The 25305-nt window shown below is 42.3% G+C and overlaps 1 protein-coding gene across 1 annotated transcript in view; it reads left to right on the forward strand.

Annotated features, from left to right (window-relative positions):
* Positions 1–5659: 5659 nt before the first annotated feature.
* LOC143781706 (mycolipanoate synthase-like) overlaps positions 5660–25305 on the forward strand; it is a 30064-nt gene continuing 10418 nt past the window's right edge. The window contains exons 1-6 of the mRNA XM_077268451.1: positions 5660–5680; positions 7471–7543; positions 9198–9351; positions 9948–10108; positions 12658–12861; positions 16781–16962. Coding sequence (XP_077124566.1) covers positions 7486–7543; positions 9198–9351; positions 9948–10108; positions 12658–12861; positions 16781–16962 — 759 coding nt within the window. The 5' untranslated portion in view covers positions 5660–5680; positions 7471–7485. The remainder of the gene's footprint in view (positions 5681–7470; positions 7544–9197; positions 9352–9947; positions 10109–12657; positions 12862–16780; positions 16963–25305) is intronic.

Here is a 25305-nt window from a genome sequence, read left to right on the forward strand (position 1 = left end):
CATCTCTAATATTGATCCTAAACAGACATCAAAATCCACACTAGACTACCTCAAGCTGAAGGTTTTACAATGCTCCTTACAGTCCCCTGATCTGAATATCATTGAAAATCTGTGACTTTACTTCAAAATAGCAGTGCATGCAAGACGACCCAGGAATCTCATAGAACTGGAAGAATTTTCCAAGGAAGAATGGATGAAAATTCCTCAAAAAAGTGATATTTGTCAAAAGGGAGTGCTACTAGGTTCTAACCATGCAGGGTGCCCAAACTTTTGCATCTGCCCATTTTCCTTTTTGTAATTTTTAAAATGTAAAAGATGAAAAAATATATATTTTGACTAAAATACAAAGGAAACGTGTCATATTTCACTTTAGGCCTTTTAGTTATTATTTCATCTTCAACTTGTTTAACTGTTCACAATAACAGTAATTTTAACCAAGAGTGCCCAAACAGCAAAAAACGCTGAAAGAATTGACATGCACCAGCAGATGACATGGCTCCCCAAACCATCACTGATTGTGGAAACTCCACTCTTCCTCCAGGCTCTGGGACATTGACTTCCAAGGTCTAGTGTGAAGTTTCAACAATCAGTGATGGTTTGGGGAGCCATGTCATCTGCTGGTGTAGGTCCACTGTGTTTATCAAGACCAAAGTCAGCGCAGCCGTCTACCAGGAAATTTTAGAGCACTTCATGCTTCCCTCTTCCGTCAAGCTTTTTGGAGATAGAAATTTCATTCTCCAGCAGGACTTGGCACCTGTCCACACCTGACCTTAACCCCATAGACTGGTTATTGTCAAGACGAAGATGAGAGACACCAGACCCAACAATGCAGATGAGCTGAAGGCTGCTATCAAAGCAACCTGGGCTTCCATAACACCTCAGCAGGTTGATCGCCTCCATGCCACGCCGCATTGATGCAGTAATTGATGCAAAAGGAGCCCTTACCAAGTATTGAGCGGATTTACTGAACGTACTTTTGTTTTGTCTTTATAAGATGATGGGGTAGATTAGAAAAAACAGCACTTTTGCTACTGCCTTTTATGTTTTATTTTTTTAAAGACAATAAATTGTTTATTTGGTAATCGTTGTCTACTGTATCAGTATATTAGCGCCATCATGGCCATACCTTAATTTTAACATACTACATTGTGATGACAGGTTCCCTTTAAGTAAAACATTACACAGTTCTTATTTAAATTAGCAAATCTTACACAGATGTGCTAAGAAAGAAAGAAAACTATTGCAAAACATTGGGGAGACAAAGAGCGCAATAGGGTCTTATCCACGCTACACAGAGGAGAATATACACCAAATTTGCTCACCTGGTTAGGATGAGATTAGAGCATGTAGATAGCGGCTGCTGCAGATCCACAGGTCTTCACCGACCAGAGAAAATAATGTCTTTAAAGGGAGATTCGTAGTTAAAATTCTGCGCTGCCGCTGAGATGAATTTCAGGAGAGTATAGTTGATTCACAGTGGTTCTATTCAACGCGTTTCAGGGGTCTCATGCCCCCTTCATCAGGAAATACCACACAGAATATACAGGCATCACAGGTATATATAGTTGTGAAAGGACGCTAAGTTGCAAAACATGAGAGCCAACAGATCACATGACTCAGTGTCAAAGTTCAATGACATCACACAATTAACAATTCAAACGATTAGAGAGGTGTATATATAATGAAAAAATTAATGACTTCTTTTATATTTCAAGAAAGAAAGAAATAAGCTAGTTGTAGCTGTTCTCTGGCTAATTGATAATTGTACTTATCAGGGAATACTGTGTACAGAGTAAAACTAGTGAGACGTCTTGGAGACTGGAGATTCCAGTAATTGAGGATGTTGATCTTAGGTCAATAGCAGAACGGAGGGCATGGATAGGGTGATAGACTGAGATGAGGGAAGAGATGTAGGGTGATGCAGAACTGTGGAGCACTCTGTGGTTGAGAGTGATAAGTTTATGTTGAACTCTGAAATGGATGGGCAACCAGTGCAACATCTGGCACAGGGTAGAGGCATTGATGCAGCAGTTGTAAAAGAAAATATGATTCTGGCTCCCGCATTCTGGACAGATGGCAGAGACGAGAGTTTAGTAAGAGGTAAGAAAAGGTGGAATTCTAGAGATGTTATCGAGGTGTAGGTGTCATGAGCGTGTGAGATCGGAGCCAAATATAACCCTAAGACAGTAGGCATTTTGCTGGGTAGTAATGGTAGAACCAGACACGTAAATGGCAGTATTGGGCATAGGTAGGTTAGTGGATGGAGGAAACAGGAGTTCAGTTTTAGATTGTGGGACAACATATTGTTATAGACAGCACAAAGACAATCACTGGTATTTGTAGCAATGCAGGGGTGATGTCAGGAGATGTGGGGTATTAATGAATGTCATCAGCATAGAGAAGGTACTGAAAACTGAATCTACTGATTGTTTGTCCAATAAAATGCTTGTTACTCGAACTGAGCAATTCTTAAATCTCAAATTCTCGCTTTGAGTAACGAGCACCCAGATACTTTAGTAATATCCAGGTACGGACTGGGGCTGAAATTCAGTCCCGGCATTTGAAATCACAAAGGCCCATGTTGTCCCTGTCCCCATGAACCAGATGGGATATATTAGTAATATTACCCTGTATGGAGGTAAGGAAGATTTTCTATAAGACCAATATTTCTAATGATACCGTGGCCTGCTGGGGTAAGTGACAGAGTCAGCGACTTTGTGCTCCATCACAACTCTTAACTGTATGGGTGTATTGAGAACACTGATTCTGTTAACAACGTAGCAGACAAGGCAGCCCATAACCAGTCAGGCCCTTCTGGCATTTGCCAGAATTGCCAGATGGCAAGTCTGACCCTGGTAATATCTGAGCATCACAGAGCACATTCGCTTATCCCTAATTATAATGTTCAGTGCAGAATCAGGACATGAAAGGGAGGCGATTGGGGCCATTATGATGACTGCAAACTCTCCATAAGTTTCTGGGTAGTAATGACATGTATATTTCTATAAGTGTGGTAAGTGCGAGTGTCCTGAGCAGACTTTTCTTAGAAGAAAATAACATAAATAGTTTTGTAAATTGATAAACTTCTGATCGGAATGTTGATGAATTCATTTTGACATTCGAGATAAAGAGTGTTTTATGCACTCTTAAGGTACCTATATAGCCTTTCCTTTTTCGTAAATATTTTTATTCTGATTTTTCGAATATCAATCAAAGAAATAACAAATAAATAAAATAACAGAATATAAGAGAAGGACAGGGATATAGAAAAAAGAAGAGAAGGGAGGGGAAGAGACAAAGGGATTAAGGAATTAACAAAGCAATGGAAAACAAAGAAAGATTCCAATAAAAGCCCTTCCTTTTATCCTCTCCCATTTTATTTTTTTTTAAACTGAACTTCTGGCATTTTGGACTGATGTTGCTTTGTTTTTAGAGGTCAAAAACCCCTTCAGTGGTTAAGAAATATAACTTATAATGGTTTTAATATAAATCCAATCTTAGTTATTTACTCCTGAAATATGAAGACATACTGTAACATTGCTCGTAGCCACCCCATCTTGGTGCCGTTATCTCTCCTACATGTTTTTTTCAACAATGACTCATTCTAACATTTAGCATTGATGTATCTTTTTATTATTATTTTATTATTAGAACATTTAGGTTCACGTTAAGCTATAACTAGAGGTTAATAATTTGTCAGGAATTATTATCTTGAAAATGTGCCTCCCAATGCTATCATAGTTTGTGCGTCATCTTGGAACAACTACATCTATTACCACAATAACAATATCTAAGGAACTATCTGGTGTCCATTATCATGAAGTAATGATTTTTTTAAACTTTTTTTTTAAAAGAACTGTGATTAAATTCTGTGTATAGTGCTGTAGAATGAGTTAGTTCTATGTATGTGCAGCGCCCCAGAGTCCTGGTCGTTGCAGTACTGATGCTCCGCCGCTAAGGGGAGTGATGGTACGTCTGATGGCACTAAAAGAGTTCACCTGACCAGGTATCACAGTCACACATTACACTTCACAGTCTGGCCTCCAGGGGGAGCAAAGGGCGCTATGTATTAGGCCACTCCTCACAATCTGGTAAAACTGGGGGTTAGATAGAAAGTTAGGGAGAAGCTGACTGGGTTGGAACGAGGCAACATCCTGTGGCAGAGGGTGTTGCAGGGGAAGATTCAGGGGGGTCCCTGTCAGGGGTGGGATCCTGACAGAGGCCTAGCGAACAGGAAAGAACGTTAAGAAACCGCGCCTGCACTACATCACGGCGGTATCTCAAGAAAGGACAAGAAGCGAGGTTTATTGTGGAGAGTGAGAAACGAGATCAAAGCAAAAAGGAGATAACACCAGTAGGAGTCGTGCTGTAAGATCGAGGCAACATCCTACTGAGGCGCGTAGCCGGTGGCCGGAACGCCGAGGAATTATTAAGTTCCAAGCATTACTTCAAACCAACGGCAGGACAGTCAGTTATAGGTTGGCTGTCTCACCTAAATCTCCTAAGCAGACATAGGGGGCAACTGTGGGAGAGGGGCGTCACTAGGGTCCCGGAAGAACTCCAGACCTACCCGTCATACGGGTGCGTCCTATCCATATCATCTGGGGGATGGAGAAGAACACCAGAACAGACATAAGTTGTGGGAAAGAACATCAGAAACAGACACAACAGTTGTGAGGACTATCCCATGGTGCTGAGCAGGGAAGGACTACAACACACAGGCGCTAGAAGGTAGGCACAGATTTCCACCTGCAAAGGGAACTCTGGAGGTGCCATCGGACCGGCTGGTCTCAGACAGCCCTGTTAACCGTACTCTGGATTGAGGACCTTGAAGCCTTCAGTAAAGAGGTAAAGAGACTGCAACCCTGTGTCCTCGTTATTCATCGCGACCTGCACCACGCACAACCACTTACAACTTTCATTGGACGCCCCTTAGCAGGGTCATGGACCGGGTCTAGCCACCGTGACAACCCCAGAACTGACAGAGAAGCCCGGTACCGAGTACCCCGCGGCCCTGCGTCTGGGGGCGCTCCATATGCAATAAGGGAATGTGAAGCCATATTCCCATTCCCAATGTCTTGTCCTACTTTTCAGCAGTTAGGCTCGTACTGTATCTTGCTGCAACTGATTTTCTGAAAGACGAGTGCATGACACATTTGAGAAGTGTAAAGCATATGGTTAAGCACTCTCTTTGGCTGATTGTAAAAAAGGTAAGAAACAATATGTAACGAATCCTTTGGATAAAATGAAAATATTATGTACACCAAGTAAAAGACGGATTAGTGTCAATGAAAATGCACTAATATTTGATGAAGCATATCAAAAGGTTATGAAATAAATGACAGTGGTGAAAAAACTAAATTAATGTCCGGGGGTCTGTTAATAACCCAACAAGGAAGTAAAAAACTAAATTAATGTCCAGGAGTCTGTTAATAACCCAACAAGGAAGTAAAAATCACTAAACAAAACAACAATTCATTGACGAGGCAAACACAGTTTGACTTATCCCTACTTGTCACTTTCAATTTCTAGATTAAGTCATATAAAGCTATCTCTGTTTATCACAGCCAATCCTTCTTCTAAGGAAACCCAAGTTATCAAAAATAAGGATGGGCTGGTGGGTTGAAAGTACAAAATGAGGGAATCTCATCAGTTTCCCATCACTCAATATCCTAGGCATGTAAGTATTGAGAGTACTGTTTTTTGCTGTTGAAGCCTCTTATACAAAGGATTGTACCATGATAGAATTCAGTTTTGTTGTGATTGGAAAATTTGATTTGGAAATTTCTGTGCACATAATAATAAAAGTGAGCTGCCGTTGAACACAACCTTTTTGTTTAGCTTTAGCAAAGTCAATATTTACTGGAAAGTAAGGTAATCTATTTTATTATTGTTTTAGAATTTTAACAATAGGAAATTGCATAACATTTTAAATCTGTTTTTTTTTCCTTAGATAAAGATATTTTCTTATTGTATAAAGTTTTTTTTATGCTATGATAAATATAGTTTAATCACTACATAATGAATGCAGGCAACTCTCCAATTCACTTTGTGTTTCAATCCCTTGCCATTTTCATGGTTCCTCTTTTCTGTCAGTCATTGCAAATATTCTTAGTTATATCAATAGACTTAACCTCCTTAGGGGCAACTATGTTGACATTTAAAGATACAGCTATTTTTTATTTATTTAATTAATGTGTTCCAAGAACCGTAGTTGTTCAATTCTTCTGTTGTCGGAGCCTAACTTTGGAGATGTTTGAGAACTTGTTCTTTGAGGGATGATTTGTGATTTTCATTAATACCATTTTGATTTTTTTCTTGCTTTATATTCTGCATTTTTAGAGGGCAAATTTTAAAAAAACAGCAACTCTATTATTGTTTTTTCACAGCACTATAACAAGAATGTTAGAAATCACTGCAAGCAGGGGACCGGAGAATGGGAAAGAATTGAAATATAAATGTACAAGAATGATTTATCTTTTCTTTTTTTAGAAAATGAGTTTTTCATTTACATGTGGCAGGCAAAACTTTGTAGTATAATTATTAATAAACTTTTGTTCCATATGGTCCATATGGCATATTTTTCTTAAATGTATTTCAGGGTTGAATAGCCATTATAATTAGTGATGAGCCCAAATGCTCGTTAGTCGAGTTTGCCGAGGGTGCTCGGGTATACACTGAGTAGCGAAGGTGCTCGAGCAAGATGTTCACCTCCCTGGAGCCACTTGTTTAACTTCATGTTTGTCAGGCATGTTTTATGGCTTTCTAAAAACTACTAAACGTGTGGCTGCGGGCACAAAAACATCTCACTGGAGCACTCGTGCTACTCGGTGCATATCCGATCACCCTCGGCAAAGTCGAATAACAAGCACTTGCGCTCATCACTACTAATAATTCCTGGCATACTTTCTTCAATAGGATGTTGATCTTGATAGCGATAATATAAGATAAGCTCTTAAAATCACTCTAGTGGCAGCTTAAACTGTTTTTTTAATCTTTAAAATAACTAAACATTTGATCTTATTTTCGTATATGAAGTTGATCTGCTTATTGCAAATAGATTAGTGGGGGTCTGGGTCCTGTGACCAACACCAAGTGCTCAAAAATGCCCAAAATGGCAACTTAAGAGACAGGAACGCACAGAGCAGGTTAATGTGATAAAAAGTGGACATTCACTTAAAGTGTTGTACAAATACGCCTTAGTTCATGAATGTCCTTATATCCAAGGATAATTTAAATTGCTAAAAAATATCTTAGAAACATAGCTTTCAACAGTAGGAATTAGAAAGGCGTAAACTGTTAATATGACACCAGAACTTATTTTTTTAAGCAAAAATGAAAAGTAGCATTTATCAACTTAAATACAACAAAAAATAACAGAATTAATCATTCAGCAAAATGTTAGATATAGTAATTGCTTTCTATCATAAGAAGAAAATACGCTAATCTTCTGCCTATTTTTTTCTTCAGAGCTAGAGGATCAGGATGGAGGAGGGAGAAGATCACATAGCAGTTGTTGGCATAGGATGCAATTTCCCTGGAGGTGAGTGAGTGTTATAAAACATGGTTCACAATTAAAACGGGTAGTCTTAAAATATCATTGATGGCATAGTGGGTGTCATATACAAATTGAACCAATTTTTTACAAGCCTACACTACTTCAAGCTTTAAAACCCATGGCACTATTCAGCCTATGGAACTACGGTAAGTCTCAGTGCAGCGAGTGCATCACTAGACCGTGCCTGCAGCCTCAGTCCACACAGTGTACAGTAAAGTAGTGCATCCGAGAGAACGAGGTTAGGTAAGTCATTTTTTTTTAGCACAGATCAGTACTATGGAGGCCCTCATACTACGAGGATGGGACATCATACTGGTTTGGGAAATATCATAGTGTTTGGGGGGCTGTGGGATCATCATTCTGTGTGAAGGATCTTTTTGCCCATCAATCGAACTGTATACAGGGGGAGCTGCAGGGCTGTGTCTGGCCGGACAGGAGCATCGTCTGATCATATCACAGCTCCTGACCAAGGAAGGAAGGAAAGCATAGTATACAGATAGGACAGCTTGGAATTGCAGATGCTGCTTTCTGTGAGGTAAAACATTTCCCTGCCTGTTTTTAAAAACGATTTACCTCACAAAAAGCAGCATCTGTGATCCCATGCTTTAATGTCTGTATCTCCTCTTTTGTCTCCCCTCCTGCCCAGTAGCTGTGGTATGATCAGATCATGTTCCTGTGCGATCAGACACAGCCATTACACAGTGCACAGCAGGGGCACATTTCTAAGATTATCTCAGCACAGGAACATTTTTTTAAACACATCCAGTTGTGGAAATTATTTTTATTCCAAGATCTATTGATTTAAGATATACTCCGTTCAAACCCCTTTAGCTATGCTTAATATTAAGTAATACAATAATAGTAATAACATAATAATAATAATTACGTTCGGCCTGTTGGCTTTGCCCTCTATAACAGTCACAGTCTCTCGTGTAACTCCTTGTGAAAATTAATTGTTGCCCTCACTTGCATACTTTACAAGTAGGGAAAGTGAACTATAAGTGTATTTGTGCAAGTGAGAATTTTAACAAAATTTTGTATTTTTGCATTGCTGCATTGAGTGTTAACTTTTTTCATTTGTTGTATAAATTATTACAAAAACATGTTATTTATGCTCGATAGCAAAAGCTTGTTGTTTTTTCATAATGTTAAAATTAAGATTTAAAGCGGCCTCCCAAGTTAGTTTTATCTTTCAGGTCTGTGTAGTTAAAGTGATGCCAAATATATACAGCTTTTTATATGTTTTACTACTTTTGCACAATAGTACATTAAATAGAAAAAATTAGTTTTTTTTCTATGGTATGGCTCCACACTCCAAGAGTCAGAACTGGTTTTACTTTTATGTCAAAAACAGTATGTGAGATTTTTTTGGTGCAATAAATTCAATATTTTTAATACAAATAATTTTGGGTTACATACAAATTATTGATTGACTTTTATTACCTTATTCTAAGGAATATAAATATATTCTAAACATAAATAAAAAAATATATAATAAAAGGAAAATAAAATTAGAAAGCAGAAGTTTCTTCTTTCCATTTCTTTTAAGTTTATTTTATCTTATAATTATCGACTATTGTGTGATAAAAATTATTTTGAAACAATTCTCTTTTATAATATTAAAATGCTCATTTACTAGGTGAAGGAGTTGACAATTTTTGGAAAGTTATTTTTCATGGGAAAAATTGTGCAACAGAGATACCAGAAGAAAGATTTGATCTGAAAAAATGGTATGATGCTGATCAAACCAAACCAGGCAAAATATATACCAGTCGAGCAGCTTTTGTAAATGGGTGAGTACACTGGGAGGAATTTATCATGTGTGTTGTGCTTGTTTTGCTTTGCGTCATTTTATTTTGATGACACATTTATAAAAGTTGTGCAGCATCTTTAATGCAAAAAGTCGCAAACTCACTCCAATATGGGGTGAGGATTACGTAAAAAGTAGAGTATTTTTTTCTATTTTTTTTTCATAGTCAGTTGTTCAACCGATTTGTTGTGAGCAAAACTTGAAAGTTTCTTCAGAACTGATATTAAAATGTGAAAATATAATTATGGAAAATGTGTATATATATATATATATATATATATATATATATATATATATATATATATATACACACACACTTCCTATTTAGGGATAATTCCAAAATGAATATTAGAATCGTTTTCTAAGAAGAGAGGCTCTGGTGCTCAAAGCCTGTAATTACCTGGCAATTTATTACACTGAACAACTGCTTAGAACTAATCTATTAAGTGGGGTTTGAATTGTAATAGTGATGTTAGAATTTAGTACTGTGTCATAATAACTTTGTATATGTAAACTGTAAAGAAGTTCTTTATACATCTAAAAATCCTAAAAGCACCTTTTCATTTATTAATTAATTAGGATTGATGAATTTGACAACAAAGTATTCGGAATTAATAAATCGGAGACTGAAAATATGGATCCGCAACAAAAATTACTGCTTGAATGCACATACAGAGCTCTGGAAGATGCAGGTTATGCCTCCGAAACTATATACGGAAGTAACACTGGAGTGTTTATAGGTAAGAAAACAAAATTTTCCTGAAGTGTAATAATAAAAAAGTTTGCAAAGATAAGTAAGTTGCATAGACGACACTCATAGTGCCATAAATGGCCCAAATTTGGGCACTAATTGTGCAGACCAGGTGCATTATAGTCCCATACACTTTGATTTTTTCAAGCTACAGATTTATTAAGTTGAATGCTTCTGCATAATTTTGAATTCACCTACATAAATAATCTTATACATTAGATACCAGCAAAAGCCTTAAAGACCAGGATTAAAACGGCAATACACTTTATTTAGATAATCAAGTATAAAATCAAAATATAATGTACATATTTAAAAGCAGAAAAAACACCACAAATGAAAAATGGGTGGGTAAACCTGCAGCATACAGCGTAATAGGTAGTATGTACAGTATATGTATGTGAAAATTGAAGCATAATAGACACAACTGCAGTAGATATAAACATAGAATCACCTAGTATGATGAGACACAATAAGGTATACTTAGTGTATCCGTAATATCATATAGGATGAGATATAAGGTAAAATTGATATACAAGACATCAAGCAAAAAATAAATCAAAGCTATAGTAGCAATATAACCCTCTTGTGTATCATATCATATAAGGTATGTGTATTGCCTATTTAACCTATATGGCTATTATTATTATTATTATTATTATACATTTATATAGCGCCATTTATTCAATGGCGCTTTACATGTGAAAGGGGCAAATATAGACAAACACAATGAACATGAGCAATACAAGGCACACATAAGTACAGGAGGAGAGAGGACCCTGTCCGTGAGGGCTCGCAGTCTACAGGGGATGGGTGAGGATACAGTAGGAGAGGGTAGAGCTGGTCGTGCAGCGGTTCAGCAGACTAAGGATCACTGCAGGTTGTAGGCTATTGACATTGTATCATACACATGACAGCTAATACTACCTTAGAAATTCCGGATGTCCAGGCACCCACTAGTGTATATAAGTAGCAGACAGATCCTGCACCCATCCGCTATACGGTCAGGCACAGGGAGCTCTACACAGAGCTACTCAATTTCTAAGTTTGCAGATGTGACTGACCCAAGTCTTATAATGGCCATATGTATACAGCATAAAAGAGTAGTAAATACACTCGCCCCCTGACCCAATATAACTAGAATGTCCTTTTAACCACTAGTGATAACCTTTTAAAAAACTAGTTATCTATTATTGGTTGCAATATGGCTTCTATAATTTGTTAGGGCAGATTGTAGCTAGCGACCGACTCTCAGAGTGAAATGTGGCTCTCAAGGTAAAAAACATTGAGGACCCGTGCTCTACGGAATGACAGGTCGAGTAATGCTACCTACAGTGTGTCAGAAATCACCTGCTTTGTCCTGGTACCTTTTAGAAGGAGCAAAGACCATTTAAATATTTTCTTCTTTTCTGTTTTTCTTTTACCTTATTTTTAATGGAAGATTTTGGGTTATTTTATTGGGTATTTGGATAAAATCTATAAATAAATAACACCATAAAAAATCTGCATCAGGGAAAGAAATTAAGAACTGGAGCTCCCTTTGATTAGTTAGGAAGCACTGTATTAACACAGCTCCTGCTATGTCAGAAAACCAATATTTGGATTTCTTTGAGCTCTTGGTGACGTGTGAGACTCATGCTAAGATTGTCTACAGGGCCCAGTAATTTTTATGCACACTCCTGATTGTACTTTGGTTAGTAAATTAACTAAAATAGGTTCTTTAACTGTATTACGCATTACCATTAGTTATTTGACCATTTGACCAGACCACTTTTCATTCTTTACTCGTGTTTTAGTCCATCTTCATTCTTCATCATAGACAGAGGGTCCCGAGATGTCCTGTAGATAAAACCGACAGGGGTCATATTATTATCTTCTAAAAAGTTCAAAGCCCCGATAGAGGCTTATCAGTTATCATGCTAACTGATATAAAGGGCTGATATTCCCTCCTAGGCTGCAGATTGTTTTACTCTCCCTTCCTGGGTCCCGCATTGAGTCATGTTGACAGCACTGCAGTCAAGCACTGAGCACAGCGGTTCTGCCTGATCTTACGGCACAAGCCTCAGAGCTGCTGTGCTATTGAAGTGACGTACGCGCTGCAAAATATTTCAGACACTTGGAGCAGCAGTGAATACTCAGCTCTTGATACCGGGGAGGATGAGTAAAGTACGGTCTGTTTTCTAAAACAAACTGCAAAACGCGACAGTGATTTTCGAAGCTTGAAAACCCGTCAAAGCATTTTATTCTGGGGCTGTGGGCATCTTTCTGATCTCTGGGTGATTAAACTAAATCAAATGATCTCTATTCTCCTATGCCAATGCACCTATTCTATATGTCATCATCACCTCCATTACTATTTGCTCTGCCATTCACTAACTACATTGCACTTTGTCAATTATTAGAATTTTACGTTTTTGTTATGTCCTTCATAAATATTATTTTGATATGTGCTCATTACAATTTTATTAATCCACTACAGAATAAGTAAATAAATGAAGACGATGTTTCCTTAGAATAATGTACTATTTTATATGTTTCCAGGTCTCATGAACAGAGATGCCGAAAGTGTCTATAATAATTCTCCAGAAAACATTAATCATTTCAGTGGCACTGGGACAGCAACGAGCATAGCTGCTAACAGGATATCATACTGCTTTAATCTGACGGGACCATCCCTATCAATTGACACTGCCTGTTCTTCATCCTTAGTTGCTTTGCATTATGCATGCCAAGCCATCAGACAAGGTAAAAACAATTAAATATACCAAGGCTGGATTGATATCTTTAAGAAAAACATGATTCTCATCCAACCCTCTGTTAAATATGCTTATTTCGCACATTTATTTAATCAGAATTCTTTACCAGATGCGATATACTCTTAAAGAAAAATGTCATGATATTTTCATAAAAAATGTAGTGGTTTATTGGATTTTCCACAGAAAAACCACATTGCAGCAAAACATAAAATAGGTGAAATAGTTACGAACAGATTGTCCATTTTTGAGATTCTGAATGGTAAATGGTGTCTGTCTGTCATGGAATAGAAGTCATCATGGCTACCAGCTGTTCATTCCTTCTGTGAGTAGTATGAAGTCCATGGAGAATGAAGGAGAGAAGGCCCAAGGTGACAGGCCTCACGTGACCCCCCCATCCTCCTAAGAGCTGTGATTATATATGTCCCATAGAACACGTGTTCTCTCTATATGGTGTTAACTTACTCTGAGCTATATATACAGGAATAGCATTTGTAATGTCAGCGAAAGACAACGTGCTCAGTACAGAATTGAGAATAAGAATAATTCAATTAATCATTAATATTTAACACCCTCCCGATTCCCACTGCATATCACTGCTCTTGTGGTCGTCTTCGGGCCAGTCTGGCCTTTTCTTTTATATGGTGCTGTGTCTTTCTTCGGCTCCTGACATCTTTCGCACTAACTGGGCCATGCTTCGTCATGATTTTGTGTTGGACATCATAACCCTGGACCTATAATAAAATGAAATAACCAAATAGAAAAATATAAAAAATGTAGGTGCAATGAAGCACCAATTCAAAACAGACACAAATAGCAAAACCTAAAAAAATCTGCATTGAATGGACAAGAAACAACCATAAATGCAAAACACAAGCAATTTTATTATAGGAACACCAATTGACAGACCAAGATACAATAAAAAACATGAACCATGAATAAATGGCACATTCATTTGATTTATTACCTTTTGGCTTTCCATCCATTGACACTATTTCTTTCCTTTCGGATAGATTTTATACATGCTCTTTATATAGTTATTTACAGTTCGTTTTCTTGTGATCATTTTCAGGCATTATCATCCCTTTGGTTAATTGGCTGGACCCATCACCACATTTCTTGTGCATAATATGTTTTACATTTTTTTAAATTCTATTATTCATGGTTCATGGTGCCCATTTTCCTCCGCCTCCTTTTAAGGTATTTATCCTTGTCTTTTACATGTTTTTATTGGGTCTTGGTCTGTTAATTGGTGTTTCTTCAATAACATTACTTTTGATTTGGATTGATGGTTGTTTACTGCCCATTGAATGCATATTTAAATGGACAAATATGCTGCATGATATATGGATGAAAATGCTGATATCAGCCGAATCATGCGACAGTCTGTTAGGCGTCGGGATTCTCCCTCTTCACAGGGTAGATCCCAAGCCTTGTCTGCATCTGCGGTCTCCCATTCTGCTTTGACCGCTGCAGGTGCTGCTGAGCATAGACATTGGTCTCAGGGTCTTGCTCAGGCTTGTGATATTTGTCTGGTTACTGGTGGCTCTTCAGCCAAGCCTATGTTAACCAGAGGTAGTCAGTGAAGAGCGAACACTCTGGAGACTAAGTCCAGAAATCACCCTACTGAGCATGCTCGTAATGTGGCGACGTCACATTCGTGGTCGGTCGTCAGCTGCTCTGGTGATGTGGTAGCTCCGGATTGGTCCATGGGCAAGGTCCTGTCCGACTAGACTTGAGCTGCACATATAAAAGGTTTTCAGAGGTGCACACTGGTGCGCAAGTATTAACCTAATCTCATGTGTGAGTGTACCTTGCAACTGTGTGGTCTGTGTCAGCACGTGCTCAGGGTCGGCTGATAACCATTAGAATTCCGACACCTCCGGAGAGGAGTTTGTTCATATGGATTCAGGGCTGGCGTATAGCCACTAGAATTCCAGCACCTCCAGAGAGGAGTTTGTTCGTATGGATTCAGGGCTGGCGTATAGCCACTAGAATTCCAGCACCTCCAGAGAGGAGTTGTTTGAGTGCTGTCACTGACTGTCTGACTACTGTTGCTACCTGCTCCATTGGTGAGCTTCGATCCTCTGTGAAGTTAACAGGGATCATGTCTAGTGTCATATCTTTCATTGCTGTGAGCTAGTGACACGGCTCTATTGCTGGGCATCTGCTTCGTTGCTGTGTGCGAGTGACACGGCTCTTTTGCAGAGCATCAGCTTCGTTATTGTGTGCAAGTGACACTACTTCATGTGCTGCTCACTGAGTAATTTTTAACTCTTTGTTAACTCATTGTTCACATTAGCTGCAGTTTTAGGCCATGTTCACACTTTGCGTGTGACCTCTGCGGGTTCTCCCACAGCGGATTTGATAAATCTGCAGGGCAAACCCGCTGCAGTTATCCCTGCAGATTTATCGCGGTTTGTTCCGCGGTTTCCGCTGCGGGTTTCCGCCTATACTATTGATGCTGCATATGCAGCAATATGCAGCATCAATAGTAATGTTAAAAATAATAAAAATTGGCTATACTCACCCTCTGATGTCCGGATCTCCTCAGTGCTGCACTCGGCGGTCTGGTTCCAAAGATGCTGTGCTGAGAAGGACCTTCGTGACGTCACGGTCATGTGACCGCGGCGTCATCACGGGTCCTGTTCGCACAGCAACTGAGACCGGCCGGCCGCGTGCAGTGCTGAGAGGTGAGTATAACATCATTTTTTATTTTAATTCTTTTTTTTTACACTAATATGGTTCCCAGGGCCTGGAGGAGAGTCTCCTCTCTTCCACCCCGGGTAGCAACCGCACATTATTCGTTTATTTCCCGCATCGTGGGCACAGCCCCATGCGGGAAGTAAGCGGTTCAATGCATTTCTATGGGTGCAGAATGGCTGCGATTCTGCACAAAGAAGTGACATGCTGCGGGTTTTAAACCGCTGCGATTCTGCGCAGTTTTTCCTGCAGCATGTGCACTGCGGTTTGCGATTTCCATAGGGTTTACATGTTAATGTAAACGCTATGGAAACTGCTGCGGACCCGCAGCATCAAAATCGCGGTGGATCCGCGGATCCGCGGTAAAAAACGCGAAGTGTGAACATGGCCTTACATCTCTGCACGGTGGACCCCGAGTTGTGATTGCACTTCCTCATTAAATCTATTTAGTGCAATCCGCCAACACTAACACAGTCTATTGTGTGTAGGGGTCCTAAATCCACCTAACAGATGATGTTGGGGGAGAGAAGGATCCAGCCTGTTGGATTTTCATTGGTGGATCTTATTTATCTTCAGAAGATAAGCCACTGCTGGAGGAGTCTGGAGTCAGCAGCTCTCTTATAGAGTTAAGCATTTCTGTGTATAGGGGAAATAGCTGTCTATCAAATATGTATGGGGGCCTTTATTTTACTGACTGTGCTTTACAATGGGTAATGGTAAAAGAGGACACAGTTTTTATTCCTGTGGGAAAGTTGGAAGGGATAATGCACCGATAGCATACATTTAGAAGAAAACATGAGTAGAAAGGGAATGGAAGTTGACCCTGCAGAATGGTCTGGGAAAAGAGGGGCCTGATGTGACTAATATAAGAGTGGGAGATCCTGTTATGAGTGTTGGAGGAAGAAGGCAATGAAAAGGGTGATCTCAAGGAAATAGTTTCTTTGTAAATGGATTCCTGCATTATCCTCTGTAGCTTAAATTCTAAAATCTTCCCAGAGCCACAGTGAAGGTCTAATCTAAATGTGGAATCTGCTTGGAACTTTGGTGAATCTTGCTAGTAGTATCAGGGAGAGAAATCGAACAACTCATCTTGGAGGTCATAAAACATCTCTAATCTCCCATAAAGTCATTGTTCAATTAAAATAGTGAGCAGTATTGTACATTTCTGTTTAATTTGTGTTAAAATTAACCTTTTTTTTATATTTAAGGTGATTGTGAGATGGCGATATGTGGCGGAGTCAGCTGTATCATCGAACCTCGCATCTTTGTTGCACTTTGCAAAGCGAAAATGCTTTCTGTTGATGGTATTAGTAAACCTTTCTCCAATAAAGCTGATGGATATGGAAGAGGAGAAGGGTGTGGCATTGTTCTTCTAAAACTCTTAAAAAAGGTATGAAATGTTTACAGTCTCAATATTTTCTACCATTTTTTTGTAATTATTAGAGATGGATAAAAAGAATCAAGGTATTCAGATCTGATCTCATGTTTAAGCCTCTGTTGCAGCCAAACTTCATTTCTGTGGCCAATATCTTTAGTTCGGCTCCTCCTGTCTCTGTTGCTTCCTAGGACTCATAAGTCATAACATCATGACATTGTGTGATACCCACTATAACCATATTCATGCAGCACAGGTCATACATCCAGGTTGAGAACATGCCCACAATATTTTAAGATGTTCTCGCTAAGATTCAATAGAAAGAGAATAAAGCTATAGAGTACTCAAATACATATGGAAAACTTGTGAAATCACTACAAACTGAAGTAACAACAAACCACCAAACATGAATTAAAAAGGTACAAGTTTATTAGGAAAAATTAAAAGTGACAAATATCAAGCATATAAAATATCATCAAGATAAAAAAAAGAGGAAACATGAAAAAGTTCAAAAATTGGCAAAGTCCAGTATGGGGTAAAGAAGCAATCCAAGAGAGCCAAAGTATTAATGCAGCGCCCCCACTGCCGCAGGGCCGAGGGGCACCCGGTGCCGGGCCTCTGAGTCTCTGTTCTGGGGTTGTCACGGTGGCTAGGCCCGGTCCGTGGCCCTTCCAGCGCGGGGGGCGTTCAATGAAAAGGTGGTGGTGAATGGTGGTGGTGCGGTGCAGTAAATAACGAGGACACAGGGTTGCAGTCTCTTTACCTCTTTACTGAAGATCTCTGGGTCCTCAATCCGGAATACGGTTCACCGGGCTGCGCAAGTCCGGCCGGTCCGATGGCACCTCCAGAATTCTCCTTGCAGGTGGAAATCTGTGCCTACCTGCTAGCGCTATGTGTTGCGGTCCTCCCCTGCTGTGCTTACGGGATAGTCCCCACAACTGTTGTGTCTGTTTCTCGTGTTCCCTCACAACTCGATTAGATGATGTTCTGCTAATCCTCCGTCCCTCCCGGTGTTATGGTTGGGACGCACCCGTATGACGGGTAGGCTCGAGCTCTTCCGGGACCCTAGAGTCGCCCCTCTCCACAGGTTGCCCCCTATGTCTTCTTAGGTGATTTAGGTGAGACAGCCCGCCTGTGACTGACTGTCCTGCCGTTGGTTTGAAGTATTGCTTAGAGCTAGATATATATACTTCCTCGGCGTTCCGGCCGCCGGCTGTGCGCCTCAGTAGGATGTTGCCTCGGTCTTACAGCATGACTCCTACTGGTATTCTCCTTCTTGCTTTGATCTCGTTTCTCACTCAGCACAATAAATCTCGCTTCTTATTCTTTCTTAGGGCACCGCCGCTATACTGTGCAGGCACGGTCCCGTAACGTTCCTTCCTAGTAGCCAGGCCTCTGTCAGGGTCCCAAACCTGACAGGGTCCCTTCTGGTCTCTCCCCGCAACACCCTCTGCCACAAGGTGTTGCCTGTTCGATTCCCAGTAGCTTTCTTCTCCTAACTTCCTGCCTGACCCCCAGTTTTACCAGTATGTGAGGAGTGGCCTAATGAATAGCACCCTTAACTCCCCCTGGAGGCCCGACTGTGAAATGAATTGGTGTATGTGATACCTGGTCAGATGAATTCCTTCAGTGCCATCAGACGTACCATAGCTCCCCATAGTGGCGGAGCCACAGTACTGCAACGACCAGGACTCTGGGGCGCTGCACTCCCCCCCGGTTAAATCCAGTACTCCTGGACTGGGAAGAAACAACAATACAGGTTAGCAAAAAGACATACAATTTTGAAAATGCAACAACAATAAGCAAATTTTGAACAGAGCTTCCCTTTATGGGAGGTGAGGACACTTGAACGTTACAAACACGGTTAAATATTATAGATAACATTCTATAAATAACTGCTTTTACCCAACCGGGTATTCTACTTAGTGCGACTTTGAACCATAATTTAACTTTGCCTTTAAGGACGTACACACTTAATCCACTAAAGACTTTCTTATAAACATTATAATACTAATTAACTTTTCCTCTTTCATTCTCCTTCGTTAAGTCTGCAGGACCGCCTGTCCTAACTGCTCCAGGCCTCTGCCTCTCCTTTCTATACAGGACCGCCCCTTTCAGCCCGGGCCTTCTGCCTTTTCAACTACTATACATAGTATAGAACATAACATCCAACTTTCAGTACAGGATCACTGAGCCATCTCTACATGGCTCCCAGAAGGACTCACCACTAACCCCTACGGGTTCACTTCCTGTCCTCATTTCTAGCACATCATTAAACATTCTCTATTAAATGAAACATTAAACTTCCTTCACTACTTTTCTTACTAACATGTATGCAGGACACTACGTCTACCCCTACGGGTCTACTGCACCTTCCCAATAATCACTTTATTTCAGGGAACATTATCAGCATTTCTTACAATTATCTAGTTGGTTACATTTAACTTTTACATATCAGCATCATCACTTTCTTTCCTTTAAAACATTATTGCCATTCAACCATCTTAAGGCAACACTGTCATAAGTGCAACAGGTGAACATCCCCTTTAAGAGGGGACCAAGTCTTTATGAGGTAGCGCAGCTTCTCAAGCTACCAGTCCGTACTCCGCAAGGACTCCGGTGCGGTATCTTCGCAAAGAGTCCGTCTCTAAGTAAAACCAGTAAAGAGCACCTTTAAGAAGGTGCAAACTATATACAAGGAGTTTGTATCATGCATTGTTAATGATTTCGGCAGTTCTTGATAACAGGGAAAAATAGAAAATAACCAAAAAGCAATAGGGATCCCGGGTCAACAAAGGGATCCCTTTAAGAGTTAACCCTGGACGGGTTTAGCAGCAAAATCAGGAAACAAACAGTTAACTGAACTATATACATTCTCATGGTATCGAGGTTTATCTTCATAATAGATTGCACGACATCAGCCGATGGTGGACATCTCCTGACCGTACAGGCTTCGGCCCCTGGTCCACGGCTGTGGCGGTAGTTTGTTCTGTCTCTCTCCAGTCTTTCCATTGTAGGATCAGGCACTGTTTATATTGTTCCCAAGTGAGCACGGCAACGGTGTGGCCTTCTTTCCGGACTCCATCCGGCCCAATTCGGGGGGTCTCCCACCGGAGAATCACTCCCTCCGAGCTCACATCTAGGAATTCCCCCATCTGGGTCGGTGGTGGGGGTACCAGCCTCCCCATTGCGTCGGGGGATGACACCACCAGCTCCGCCGAGAGGAAAAGGTTATTGTTGGGGTGAGGAGCGGTCGCGGGAGCGGGATCGGTCAGAAGAGCAGGGTCGGTCGGGGGAGCAGGGACGCTTTCCATACCTGCGTCTGATGTGGTTCCACCGATGTCGCTCCGGTCCGCTAACGAGGACGCTGGAGTCGGCTGCAGCCCGGACCGCGGCTTCTCCTCGGCAGCCTCCGGATGCGGCTCCGCTCCCCATGGCTCCTCCTCTGCTGGCTCCGAGGTTGGGATAGGTAGGCTCGGCTCCTCCGCTGCCGGCTCCAAGGAGTTCAGACCCTTCCGTGGCGGCGGGCACTGGTCCGCTTCCGGTGGGTGAGGGCAAGCCGGGGTCGCTTCGTCGTCACTCGGGCACTTACTGATCATCATCGCTGTCCGACATTCGGTGGCAATGCATGCATCTGGCTCCGCCATTTCTCCAGGGTCGAGCTCCTTCTTCACCTGGTTCCCGCCATTGCAAATCCGGGGGAGGTCCTCTGCTTTGGGGCAGGTCATCGCTTTGCAGCAAGAGGTGCAGGGGGCGGTCGCCGCTTCTGGCGCCACTTTGGTAGTCTCCTCCCATGGCACGCCCTCCTTCTTTGGCGTAGCAATGGCGGCGGTTTTGGCGGTAACTTCTGGCGGCAAATGGCAATACACAGTCTCTCCAATAAAGCACAGTCCAAGCACTACAAATCACAGTTCCAAGGCACGCATGACCTGATCCTTCAGGCTTAAGTAGATCCTGTTCATGACGCCAAAATTGCAGCGCCCCCACTGCCGCAGGGCCGAGGGGCACCCGGTGCCGGGCCTCTGAGTCTCTGTTCTGGGGTTGTCACGGTGGCTAGGCCCGGTCCGTGGCCCTGCCAGCGCGGGGGGCGTTCAATGAAAAGGTGGTGGTGGTGCGGTGCAGTAAATAACGAGGACACAGGGTTGCAGTCTCTTTACCTCTTTACTGAAGATCTCTGGGTCCTCAATCCGGAATACGGTTCACCGGGCTGCGTAAGTCCGGCCGGTCCGATGGCACCTCCAGAATTCTCCTTGCAGGTAGAAATCTGTGCCTACCTGCTAGCGCTATGTGTTGCGGTCCTCCCCTGCTGTGCTTACGGGATAGTCCCCACAACTGTTGTGTCTGTTTCTCGTGTTCCCTCACAACTCGATTAGATGATGTTCTGCTAATCCTCCGTCCCTCCCGGTGTTATGATTGGGACGCACCCATATGACGGGTAGGCTCGGAGCTCTTCCGGGACCCTAGAGTCGCCCCTCTCCACAGGTTGCCCCCTATGTCTTCTTAGGTGATTTAGGTGAGACAGCCCACCTGTGACTGACTGTCCTGCCGTTGGTTTGAAGTATTGCTTAGAGCTAGATATATATACTTCCTCGGCGTTCCGGCCGCCGGCTGTGCGCCTCAGTAGGATGTTGCCTCGGTCTTACAGCACGACTCCTACTGGTATTCTCCTTCTTGCTTTGATCTCGTTTCTCACTCAGCACAATAAATCTCGCTTCTTATCCTTTCTTAGGGCACCGCCGCTATACTGTACAGGCACGGTCCCGTAACGTTCCTTCCTAGTAGCCAGGCCTCTGTCAGGGTCCCAAACCTGACAGGGACCCTTCTGGTCTCTCCCCGCAACACCCTCTGCCACAAGGTGTTGCCTGTTCGATTCCCAGTAGCTTTCTTCTCCTAACTTCCTGCCTGACCCCCAGTTTTACCAGTATGTGAGGAGTGGCCTAATGAATAGCACCCTTAGCTCCCCCTGGAGGCCCGACTGTGAAATGAATTGGTGTATGTGATACCTGGTCAGATGAATTCCTTCAGTGCCATCAGATGTACCATAGCTCCCCATAGTGGCGGAGCCACAGTACTGCAATGACCAGGACTCTGGGGCGCTGCATTAACACCAAGGTCAACAACTAACAAGTGCACATTGAAACAATCGTAGTGCTAGTAAGGACCCCTGAACAGCAGAGTACCGTATATACTCGGGTATAAGTAAACCCGAGTATAAGCCGAGACCCCTAATTTTGCCACAAAAAACTGGGAAAACTTAATGACTCGAGTATAATCCTAGGGTGGAAAATGCAGCAGCTACCGGTAAATGTCAAAAATAAAAATAGATACCAATAAAAGTAAAATTAATTGAGACATCAGTAGGTTAAGAGTTTTTGAATATCTGTCATGGTTCTCAATGGCAAGAGACCGTGGTAAAGCATACAAAAGGACTAGCTCTTGGAAGATGGGAACTCGAGCTGACTGTGAGCTAAACCTACCGCACAACTAACAGTGGCCGGGTAGCGTGCCTACGTTTTATCCCTAGACGCCCAGCGCCAGCCGGAGGACTGCCTGACCCTAGCAGAGGAAAATACAGACCTGGCTTACCTCTAGAGAAATTTTCCCCAAAAGGCAGACAGTAGCCCCCACATATATTGTCGGTGATTTTAGAGGAAATTGACATACGAAGTATGAAGACAGGTTTAGCAAATTGAGGTCCGCTTACTAGATAGTAGGAAGACAGAAAAGGGAACTTCACAGTCAGCTGAAAACCCTTTTCAAAACACCATCCTGAAATTACTTTAAGACTCTAATATCAACTCATGACACTAGAGTGGCAATTTCAGCTCACAAGAGCTTCCAGCCTCAGAAATATTCAAACACAGAGAACTGGAACAAAAATGCAAAACAAACTTAGGACTACAAGTCCAACTTAGCTGATAGTAGTCTAGGAGCAGGAACATGCAACAGAAAGGCTTCTGGTAACATTGTTGGCCGGCATAGAAATGACTGAGGAGCAAGGTTAAATAGAAAACTCCCACATCCTGATGGAAACAGGTGAACAGAGGAGATGAAGCACACAAGTTCAGTACCACCAGTGACCACCGGGGGAGCCCAGAAACCCAATTCACAACAGTACCCCCCCCTCAAGGAGGGGGCACCGAACCCTCACCAGAACCACCAGGGCGATCAGGATGAGCCCTATGAAAGGCACGGACCAAATCGGAGGCATGAACATCAGAGGCTGTCACCCAAGAATTATCCTCCTGAACGTAGCCCTTCCACTTGACCAGATACTGAAGTCTCCGTCTGGAAACACGGGAGTCCAAGATCTTCTCGACAACGTACTCCAACTCACCCTCAACCAACACCGGAGCAGGAGGCTCAACGGAAGGCACAACCGGTACCTCATACCTGCGCAACAATGACCGATGGAAGACATTATGAATAGAAAAAGATGCAGGGAGGTCCAAACGAAAGGACACAGGGTTAAGAATCTCCAATATCTTGTACGGGCCGATGAACCGAGGCTTAAACTTAGGAGAAGAAACCCTCATAGGGACAAAACGAGAAGACAACCACACCAAGTCCCCAACACAAAGACGAGGACCAACACGACGACGGCGGTTGGCAAACTGCTGAGTCTTCTCCTGGGACAACTTCAAATTGTCCACCACATGCCCCCAAATCTGATGCAACCTCTCCACCACAGCATCCACTCCAGGACAATCCGAAGACTCCACCTGACCGGAAGAGAAACGAGGATGAAACCCCGAATTACAGAAGAAAGGAGAAACCAAGGTGGCAGAACTAGCCCGATTATTGAGGGCAAACTCCGCCAAGGGCAAAAAGGCAACCCAATCATCCTAATCCGCAGACACAAAACACCTCAAATAAGTCTCCAAGGTCTGATTAGTTCGCTCGGTCTGGCCATTAGTCTGAGGATGGAAAGCAGACGAAAAAGACAAATCAATGCCCATCCTAGCACAGAATGCTCGCCAAAATCTAGACACGAATTGAGTTCCCCTGTCAGAAACGATATTCTCCGGAATACCATGCAAGCGAACCACATTTTGAAAAAACAGAGGAACCAGCTCGGATGAGGAAGGCAATTTAGGCAAGGGGACCAAATGGACCATCTTAGAGAAACGGTCACACACCACCCAGATGACAGACATCTTCTGAGAAACAGGGAGATCAGAAATAAAATCCATGGAGATGTGAGTCCAAGGCCTCTTCGGAATAGGCAAAGATAACAACAATCCACTAGCCCGAGAACAACAAGGCTTGGCCCGAGCACAAACATCACAAGACTGCACAAAACCTCGCACATCTCGCGACAGGGAAGGCCACCAGAAGGACCTAGCCACCAAATCCCTGGTACCAAAGATTCCAGGATGACCAGCTAACGCAGAAGAATGGACCTCCGAGATGACTCTACTGGTCCAATCATCCGGAACAAACAGTCTACCAGGCGGGCAACGATCAGGTCTATCCACCTGAAACTCCTGCAAGACCCGTCGCAAGTCTGGGGAAACAGCAGATAATATCACCCCATCCTTAAGGATACCTGTAGGTTCAGAATTACCAGGGGAATCAGGCTCAAAACTCCTAGAAAGGGCATCCGCCTTCACATTTTTAGAACCCGGTAGGTAAGAAACCACAAAATTAAACCGAGAGAAAAATAACGACCAGCGCGCCTGTCTAGGATTCAGGCGCCTGGCAGACTCAAGATAAATCAAATTCTTGTGGTCGGTCAATACCACCACCTGATGTCTAGCCCCCTCAAGCCAATGACGCCACTCCTCAAAAGCCCACTTCATAGCCAAGAGCTCCCGATTACCAATATCATAATTTCGCTCAGCGGGCGAAAATTTACGAGAAAAGAACGTGCAAGGTCTCATCACGGAGCAGTCGGAACTTTTCTGCGACAAAACCGCCCCAGCTCCGATTTCTGAAGCGTCGACCTCAACCTGAAAAGGAAGAGTAACATCAGGCTGACGCAATACAGGGGCGGAAGAAAAGCGGCGCTTAAGCTCCCGAAAGGCCTCCACAGCAGCAGGGGACCAATCAGCAACATCAGCACCCTTCTTAGTCAAATCAGTCAACGGCTTAGCAACATCAGAAAAACCAGTTATAAATCGACGATAAAAATTAGCAAAGCCCAAAAACTTCTGAAGGCTCTTAAGAGAAGAGGGTTGCGTCCAATCACAAATAGCCTGAACCTTGACAGGGTCCATCTCAATGGAAGAGGGGGAAAAAATGTACCCCAAAAACGAAATCTTTTGAACCCCAAAAACACACTTAGAACCCTTTACACACAAGGAATTAGAGCGCAAAACCTGAAAAACCCTCCTGACCTGTTGGACATGAGAGTCC

This window comes from Ranitomeya variabilis, chromosome 6, assembly GCF_051348905.1.
Source record: "Ranitomeya variabilis isolate aRanVar5 chromosome 6, aRanVar5.hap1, whole genome shotgun sequence".
Lineage (NCBI taxonomy): Eukaryota > Metazoa > Chordata > Amphibia > Anura > Dendrobatidae > Ranitomeya > Ranitomeya variabilis.